The sequence below is a fragment of the Solanum verrucosum genome, unplaced genomic scaffold (genome assembly GCF_900185275.1).
Source record: "Solanum verrucosum unplaced genomic scaffold, falcon-dt-bn FXZP01000032.1, whole genome shotgun sequence".
NCBI classification, from domain to species: Eukaryota; Viridiplantae; Streptophyta; class Magnoliopsida; order Solanales; family Solanaceae; genus Solanum; species Solanum verrucosum.
Genome location: NW_026020569.1, coordinates 2942275 through 2951362, shown reverse-complemented (window position 1 = coordinate 2951362; position 9088 = coordinate 2942275). Strand labels below are relative to the sequence as shown.

Here is a 9088-nt window from a genome sequence, read left to right as displayed (position 1 = left end):
ACAGGACTAAAACCGACCAGAGGTGAAGGCCTGGGAACAACCCTGTTCCGGGAGGCTACCTGATTTTAGGAGGCCTTCTGTTTTCTTTATTCTCACGATCCAACTCATAGCAATTATCTGCATGTGCTCTGAGAAATGCAGGTTCTTGAAACAAATTTCAAGCATCGGTGTCTTGTGATTCCCTGTCAATTTTCTTAGTTGACATTTTTTACAGCCTGCAGTTTTATGCTTTACTTTGGTATAATAGCGCGCCTTAAATTACTCTTCTTTCACCAAAGACAATACTGGAATCCCTTTGGTTGAAAAACTTGAGCACTTCACCCGCAGCTCATCACCTACCTCAAAGTCCCTCTTCATACCAGGCTACACCAAAAAAGTAAAATTTCATTTGACTTGGAATTAGGGTCTCCAGGTGAGAAACGAAATTCTATTATGAATATCTAAAAGGGCTACGATGCATAATATAACCTACTGGGACCATCATAATATTTGCAGGCTTTTGTGAATACTATATGGCTAAACAAGGAAAAGATGGAAAGCAAGCAATGTTCACCGATAGAAACATAAAAATAAAGCAAGGGTAATTGATAACAATAACTTGCGGAGCTAAAGCAAGCAATGTTCACTGATAGAAACATAAAAATAAAGCAAGGGTAATTGATAACAATAACTTGCGGAGCTAAGCGAGGACAAGATAAGAAATGATACCAAACGTTTTGACCACGCCTTGCAAATAAGGGTTTCACATAAAGCAGACTTATTAATGTAGAAAGTTGAAATAACAGAGAAACTTTGAGAAAGTGAAGTCAAACATACCTCAAAACGATACATTCCCCGAATTCCACCACCCAAATCAAGCACCAAACCAAGGGCACGAATTTGATGCACTTTTGCTGTTACTCTCATGCCAAGCTTTAGTTTGTTTGCACTCATAGGGGTCTCAGGCGTAGCATCATCCTTATCTGACCCAATTTGAGAATGCAGGCCTACTGGAGTATGTTTCTGCTCACTTTCATCATCACTTATTAGGTCAAGAATGGCATCCTTGCTTCTTTTTGACTTCTTCGCACTTCTAGAAGAAAAACCGGATTCTGAAAGTGAGGACAGTATCCTTGTCTTCTTCTCAGATTTAGAAGCACTTTGAGATCCATTATCACCTTTCAAATTCAGAGCATCGCTTTTTTCCTCCTCATCACACTCTGCCGCACTTCGGATTAGAACTGCTGGTGTAGCTGACTTCAAAGTTGAATCATTAGTTTCAGGTCCCACAGTAGCACCTTGGTTTTCTAGCTCATTGGATACATCCTCAATGGCAGCCCAAACATTAACCTCTTGACTAGTAGGAGCAACAGGTTCATCAACAGAAATGTCTGTCTTAGATTTAGGTCTAGGCAGGGTGGCTTTTAATGATAAATTATTATTACCACGAACGTCCTGTCCTATACACATTAAAGAAAGTTGCTGTCCCACAGATACCACATCTGAAACTCTGGAAACCTAATAGAAAAAAAAAAGACGCAAATTAATCACAAAACAATAACATGGAAGGAATAGCCAGTCTAGCCTAAACCTCCATGCCTCAAACTTTGTTTCTCAAGTACAGAAAGGACAAAATTAACTATTTGACTTATGTGTTTAACATAGCTTCAGAAACTATAAATCGATGCATGATTTACACAATTTTTACATATAGACATTAGCCTTTGCTGAAAGAAAAATGTTGAGAGGAACATGGCAGACTGCAAGCAATATTCTAGTTAAATTTCAAAGTTTCAAAGAAAAATTATACACTTCCCTTGAAAGCAATGATATACTATCACAGAAGGTCATGATTATTTTCTGCAAATAGTCTCAAGCTCTATTTGCATGGTAGGGGTGAGCAATTGCAAATTAGTAAGGTAATATCGATTCCTGTAGAGTGGGTACTAATTACTATGAGTGAGCGAGTTCAAAAAAGCATTAAGTTTTAAACTGCTAAGATCCTTGGCAGTATAAAGTTTTGATAGCGAGGGAGAGAGGGAGGAAGAAGAGAACCTACCGGGTCGTGTGACAATTCTGAAATATGTAAGAGGCCCTGTTGTCCACCATTAAACTCCACAAAGGCGCCATATTCTTTAACAGATACAACAATACCTTTATATACGCCTCCAATCTCAATTTCACGTCCAATTATAAAATCAACCTGTCAGCAATAAATTGCAAAGGATGGAATTGGTTGGCTCAGAAGCTTTTCAAGAACAGTGAAGCCAAAGTGAAGTGAAAAACAAGGTATAGAAACATCTATAGCACTTGAGGAACTTTCACGACAAACCTTTTTTTTTTTAATACCTAATTCACCATTCTGTCTTAGCTGTTCTCCTTACTTCAGTTACATGATTGTGCTCAATCTCTAGGAAAATGTTACATGCTAAAACAAGAGGCAGTTTTTCTCTAAATGGAATACAGAGACAAAAGCAGTTCTTATCTAACCTACAGCAAGTAAACAGGAGGGAAACACAAAATTACCTTCTCCTGTACTTTCTCCATCACCGACTGATTTTTGGCAATTATAGTAAGTGTTCCATCACTAACCGAGATCCGTGCACCTACATTATGAATCAGCAAGGAGAAATGAACGCAATCTTAGGAGTAACAAAGGAATCAGCTGGAGAAATTAAAAATGAAAACTACTGCCTGGAAAGAACACCATCACTAAGTGATTACATATGAAAATGAAGTGCTGTAAGACATGCATTATCTGTCTCTATGTGTGTGTATCCATTTGTTAGAGAGGTTAGAGTCCTTCCCTCATGAGTCAGCTTCTGAGGCTGAGTTGGGCACAAGTGTCATATCTTTACAAAAACTTAACAAGGCAAAGCGATAATGTGGATAAGCAATATGAAGCAAAGAAAAAACTGGTTTACAATCAGCATATTAGGAGCCAAAAACAAGTATTCCTGCAACAAGTTTGATGGGAAGAAAATTCTACTTACAAAGTCAAGAACAGTTGACATTAGAGCTACATCAATGACCATACACAAGAGAGGCACAAGGAAGAATATTATTAACCATGCCCTCATGTCAAAGATCACCCAAAGTAACCAGGTAAAAGTAACAGATAAGTCAAATGCAAACTGTTGACTGCACCTGTTTCATCTTCAATTTTCCTCTTCAAAGCACCAACAGGACCAATCAAGCGACGAAGTGCATCATTGCTGTATTTTGACGTAACTGTATTTGAAGCAGTCATCAAAAGAGACATGTTAAATGAAGCAGAACTAAGGAGTTTAGAGAAACATAAGATCAATGATTGAAGCTAATTACCTAGCCGAGGAGAATATATGTTATCCTGAATACGTGGAGCATTTATCTCACGCTCCATGTGCTCAAGGATTTGAAGCCTCCCTTTAAGTGCAGGATCTAGACTCTCACATACGATATCCAAAGGAATTCCAGCAGGTTTAATATCTAATTGTATTGCAGTTACACCATTACGGGTACCAGCAATCTTAAAATCCATGTCACCCAGATGATCCTCCAGACCCTAGAGAGTTACTTAATCAAGTAAGTAAAACTCACACCAAATTTAGAGAAAGATAGAGACCAGCCTCAGACAAAAGAAAATTAGGATATAACTTAAACCAATCAGCCAGAGGAAGAGCAGTAATATAGACTACATAAGTAGAGATGGTAAGTAAAGTTTTGAAGTTGATAACTCTTGTTTACATTATTTGCAGTTTTCAACGACATTAAAGTTTTATGAGCATATAGTTCTGGACTTATGGTGTGAAGTAAAATCTATTCATGCAAGTGCAAGTAAGGCAGAAAGACAAGGCTCAGACTGGCGAAGACAAGGTTCAGACTGGGGGCTTCTCAAGTCAAACGGATGCATAAACACACAAGACCAAGCTAGAACATGAACCAAATGGAGACACACAACAGTGGACTCCACAATCTAAGTTTATACCAAAACAAAGAAAAGCAGGTTTTCATATATTTGGTGAAATCCAAGAGGATATATCATATGAAAAGTCTAGAATTTCATATTACAATCATAATCATGCAAGCAAGTGTTGGCTGAATAGTAGATACACCTCTTAAAGCCTAGGCCTTTAGTGACCGGATGATTTCACAACTTTAAAGCACACTTTCAAGGTGACCAAATAAATTGATCTTACTCCAACCGCCGGTATAGAGCAATAGTTTATGAGTTTCCAGTTATTATCTTGAAAAAAAAGATCCAAAATCCTAATATCCATTTTGAATACTGAACAAGGTAAATTTTACCACCAAGCCTACATGATATTTACCGAAACTAATTTGTTTGTTTTTTCATCCCTTTGGGGCATTCATTAAAAGATGCTTCTTTTCCCTCTTTTTTGTCCCCTTCACTGAACTTCACAGAGCTAAGACAAACATTCAAAAAGATCGAAACAACAGTCCTCACCAGAATATCAGTCAATAAACGATAATCCTTGATTTCACCAGTTGATGGGTCAACTTCACTAACAAGCCCCATCGACAGACCTGCTACATGTTCTCTTACTGGAATGCCAGAATCCATCAAAGCCATGCTACCTGCAGCAACCAAATAAACAGGAAGATGATGTTTGCATTTTGAAAGGAGAATTATAACTTACAAGCACAGACTTAGATCAGAGAAATCTTCTTAGAGATTTTTGCACTCACAATTTCATCATCAATATTGCATAATGAAAGTGTGAAAAGTCTAACTAATATTTTCCAGATTGAACAACCATGAAATCAAGAAAATTGAGAAATTACCTCCACAGACAGTTGCCATTGATGTCGAGCCATCAGATGCCATGACTTCAGAATTAATTCGGACTGCGTATGGAAAATCATCTTCAGGAGGTAATACAGCAAGCAGAGCCTTTTCAGCAAGAGTGCCTGTAGAAGATTAACCATCCAGTATCAAGAAAATGATCCACAAATTACCCTGGAGATGCTATAATTAGAAAAAGGTAACATGAACATAAATTTCGTAGCAAATGAACAGAAAGACCAAGAAACCCAAAAGATGATCCAAGTGGAGAGAGACTCAAAAACTAGAACCAGTTATACCAGACGATATAAATATTTATTAATCAAACATATAGAACAATGCAGGCAACCCTGCCCCCTACTTTACGATATTGCATGAGAGAGAAATAAGATCTTCTCTCTTTTTCCTTTAGCCAATATTTGGTTTTTACATGAAATAAGGAAACAACAATAAAACAAGAAAAATAAGGTTAATGGGGAAAGGGAAGAGAGTACATTATCAACATTTCTCTTCTCTCGTTGCCTTGTTGGTACAAAATGGCATAAATGTTTCCACATATTGAGGTTGATTACAAGTTACAACTGCAAATTGACATTCTAGTATTAAGGTCCATTTACAGCTTTCACTAACTTCAGGAGCAGACCATATTATTATAAACCTGACAACTAAATAGCTTACCATGACCAACTTCACGCCTATTCAGGCCAGTTCGTTTGCCAACTTCATTTGTACAAAACGGTGGAAAACTATAATGCAGCATGAAACGCTTGCTTGAAGGACCGACCAGTGAATCCAGACGTTGAGCATCCCCAGGGGCTCCAAGGGTAACAGTGCAAAGGACCTGTATAAACATCTCATAAGGGATAATGAATGGCAACAAGATTGCATATTTGCATGTGATGATAACCCTAAATCATAGTACATCCTGTGTTCTTAGTGAAAAATGAATATACTGACCTGAGTATCCCCTCTTGAAAAAATTGCAGATCCATGTAATACAGGTAAATTACCAGCTTCACAGTACAAAGGCCGAACTTCGTCAAGACACCTTCCGTCCACTCTAAGCCCTTCTGAAATGATCCTTCTGCGAACAACCTGATGTTGTCAGAAACTTGAGGAGGTTAATATCACTTTGTGATATTAAAAGACTAAAACCTTAGTTTAGGATGTAAAAGGAAGCCCAAACAAATATTCCTTAAAATGCAGTAACTGAAGTATGTAAGTCTTTATTTAGAATATGTCGATGTTTGCTAATGGACTTAAAAAGCCAAAAAACACATGCAACCTACTATTAATCGATTATGAGGGAAATACGCATTATTTTGCCAAAGATCAAATGCATGAGAAAATAACCTAGAATGCCAATCATTGATCATGTGTTCCTCTGCAATCAACAGAAGGAAAAGAAGAAACAACATATTTTCTGTTTATTAATGATGTAAAAAATAAAACCTCAAAATCAGAAGCACGATAAAATTTCAGCATCTACAAGCATACCTGCTTCCTCACTGTATCAACTGTCTTTGGTAGAATTTTTAGGCCTTCCTCATCACCTTCTTCCTCAAGAGCTCTTTTAACGTCCTGTGTGATTTTTTCTAAAGCTTCTCCACGCTCGAACTGAATAAGAATGGAAAACATAGTATTAATGAGATGAAAAGAAGGTCCCTGCTGCCTTTATCAATAGACTATATAACATGAATAGTGAAAAACAGTGAAGTCCCTACATTCATCTTGCAGTAAGAAAATACATACCTTTCCATAAGTAGGGTCTGTAAAAACAGCCTCTATAGGTTCTTTGGCCAGATTCTGAATCTTTTCAAATGTTTTTTCTGATACCATAGACAGCTTATACTCTTTCTTCTGCTTACCAGCTTTAACTGCGAGTCTAATTTGAGGGTCAAGATACTTAACAGCCTGAATATTCAAAAAATCAAAATTACTGGTTTGGAGTAATGGAGCAGCAGTGACAAATTGATAGCCAGCAATGTCTCACCTCTGGATGAGCAAGTCTCAAAGCAGCTTCCAAATCCTTTTCAGAAATTTCACGAGCTTGGACGTCTATCATCAAAGTTTTATCCCTCGTACATGCATATACCAAGTTAAGATCACTGATGCTAAGCTGCATGACATCCAATAAGAAGACTTTAATCAAGGGACAGGACTGCAATTACTGGTGAACATAATTGGCATCAGTGACAACAACTAGCATAAGGCACATTGGCAGTTGGAGTTGCCGAGTAGCTTTTTGTTATATTCTCTTACTATGTAGTTCTTCCTAATACTATGGAAGTATGCGAATTCTTGGAAATGTAAGCTAGTTATCCACTATTGACACCCAGCAGTGGCTACATAATCGAGAAACTACAACTTCTGCAGGAGACCCAAAGCTCCATTTCTTAAACTTAATTCAACCATCTTCTGTTAGAATGTAAACAAGTACAGCACCCAAGGATATGGCCTAAGTTCTCAAGATGCCAGGGTAGTAACTGCCACCAGAATGAAAGTCAACTTGCTGAAATTGGAAAGTATTAATGTTACAAATTTATCCTGAGGATGCCAGCTGATATAAGATATTACCTCCTCCATGCTTGGATTTACAACAAATTGACCTGAAATCCTTCCGATACGTATTACTCCAATTGGCCCACCCCAAGGAATATCTGACAACATTAGAGCAGCAGATGATGCATTAGCTGCCAATATATCTGGATCTTGTTTCCCGTCAGACGAAAGCACACTTGCCATTACCTGGGGAGAATGCGAGTCAGCGAAGCTTATAGCCGCCAAACAAACTATTACTATCAAGTTAATTGCAATAACAAGACACCAACTTACCTGCACCTCGTGGTAAAATCCAGGTGGAAAAAGTGGTCTTATGGGTCGATCAATAAGACGACCACATAAAAGTTCACGTTCTTTTGGAGCACCCTCTCTTCTCATGTATGTTGTCGGAATAACACTTTGAGCAAATTGTTTCTCTTGGTAATCAACCTAAGAGAAGCAAACACTATTAGCACTTACGACCACGACTAGATAATGAAAAAAAAGCTAACTTACCACCACGACCAGATATTGAAAAAAAAAACTAACAACAAGGAAAATAGAGACGGTGCAAAAGGCATGAAACAAAAAGGAAAAAACATGGCCTCGTATACACATATATGCCTTCTGTAGCTTCCGAATTCTAGTATGCAATCTCCAACATTACATAAAAGCAACAGAAACTCTTCAAGTCTTTCCGTCTGTACTATAAAGACAGCTGTTTAACTTTTCTCAAATGAAAATGCCAAATTGCTACGTGCTAGATATCTTGCCCCCTATGTTATAGAGATTGAAGTCAATTCTATGAAAGCTAGAAAACAATGCAGATTGAATTTGTGAAAAGAGAAATCCTTCAAAGTCTGTCTTTTTACTTTTTACTTTTACAGGATGTTGCATACTTTCATTGCCTTCAAGTGAGCAATATTAAGAAGAACAAATTTTTATTTTTTTTAAAAAAAAGGAATTCAGAAATGTGCTGAACATACTGTAAGAGGCAAAAAATCACGAATTGCATCGCCTTTAGATGAAGCGACAGTAGAGAGGACTTTCGTCTCTTCCATGGCTAAAATTACAGAGCCATTAGCAAACCTCGCAATCTTTCCAGTTTCTAAAGTAATTTTGCGTGATCCAATCTCAAATTCCTCAGCGAATGTCTCGAGAACCTTCGTTCCAGCAACAGGAGTATCTGTATCGGCCATTGACGGCGATGTGGACGGCGCAAAGCCTAGACGACCACTGCAGATTGTACGAAAACCAAATCTTCGCCATGTGAGAACGTACGGTAAGTTGCAGAGAAGTGGGTTTATTTTGTTTCTTACAGAGGCCATTAGAGAGTTGAAAGGGACAAGTGGAAATTGAACGAAAGGAAACAAGGCTTGTGTAGGGTTTAAGGATTTTCTCTAGTTGCTGTGGGGTTTTAGGAACCGGGGGCGAGGGTCTAGAGCAATCCCAAATTACCAATCCCACATATACTTACTTTTATATTAATGGCTCACATATATGTCTACGCTTATAAAAAAAGCTCACATATATCTTTTATTTAATTGAAGTGAAAAAATTAGTTTTAAAATTTATCTTTCTGACATTTAATTTTTAAAAAAGTCATATATATAATATGATCCTTCTAACAAAGTTTAAGATATATATTATTTTTTTCATACATAAATTATTTTTTTGATTTCTTTGATTATCATTATTTGAGTTTCTTATTCTTTTTCTTTTCTTTCATTCTTTAGTGTTAAGAAAAAAAATTAAAACTAATTTTTTGTGGCTATATTATAA

General features: G+C 37.2%; 1 protein-coding gene across 1 annotated transcript; it reads right to left on the bottom strand.

Annotated features, from left to right (window-relative positions):
• On the bottom strand, nucleotides 1-8701 carry LOC125811084 (polyribonucleotide nucleotidyltransferase 2, mitochondrial). Its single transcript, XM_049490577.1, has 16 exons — nucleotides 8293-8701; nucleotides 7601-7756; nucleotides 7343-7513; nucleotides 6759-6884; nucleotides 6518-6679; nucleotides 6263-6382; nucleotides 5723-5860; nucleotides 5444-5606; nucleotides 4765-4890; nucleotides 4427-4557; nucleotides 3304-3523; nucleotides 3127-3210; nucleotides 2506-2585; nucleotides 2039-2182; nucleotides 817-1497; nucleotides 1-363 (listed from the first exon to the last, which is right to left on the bottom strand). The coding sequence occupies exons 1-16, from the start codon at nucleotides 8632-8634 to the stop codon at nucleotides 259-261; spliced, it is 2949 nt and encodes a 982-aa protein (XP_049346534.1). The 5' UTR covers nucleotides 8635-8701; the 3' UTR covers nucleotides 1-258.
• Between the last annotated feature and the right edge of the window lie 387 nt (nucleotides 8702-9088).

Coding starts and splice junctions, on each gene's coding strand:
- LOC125811084 (XM_049490577.1), bottom strand. CDS start 8,634: ATGGCCTCTGTAAGAAACAAAATAAACCCACTTCTCTGCAACTTACCG. Junction 4,558..4,764: donor AATGGCAACTGTCTGTGGAG/GTAATTTCTCAA, acceptor TGGTTGCTGCAG/GTAGCATGGCTTTGATGGAT. Junction 2,586..3,126: donor GAAAATTGAAGATGAAACAG/GTGCAGTCAACA, acceptor TTCATAATGTAG/GTGCACGGATCTCGGTTAGT.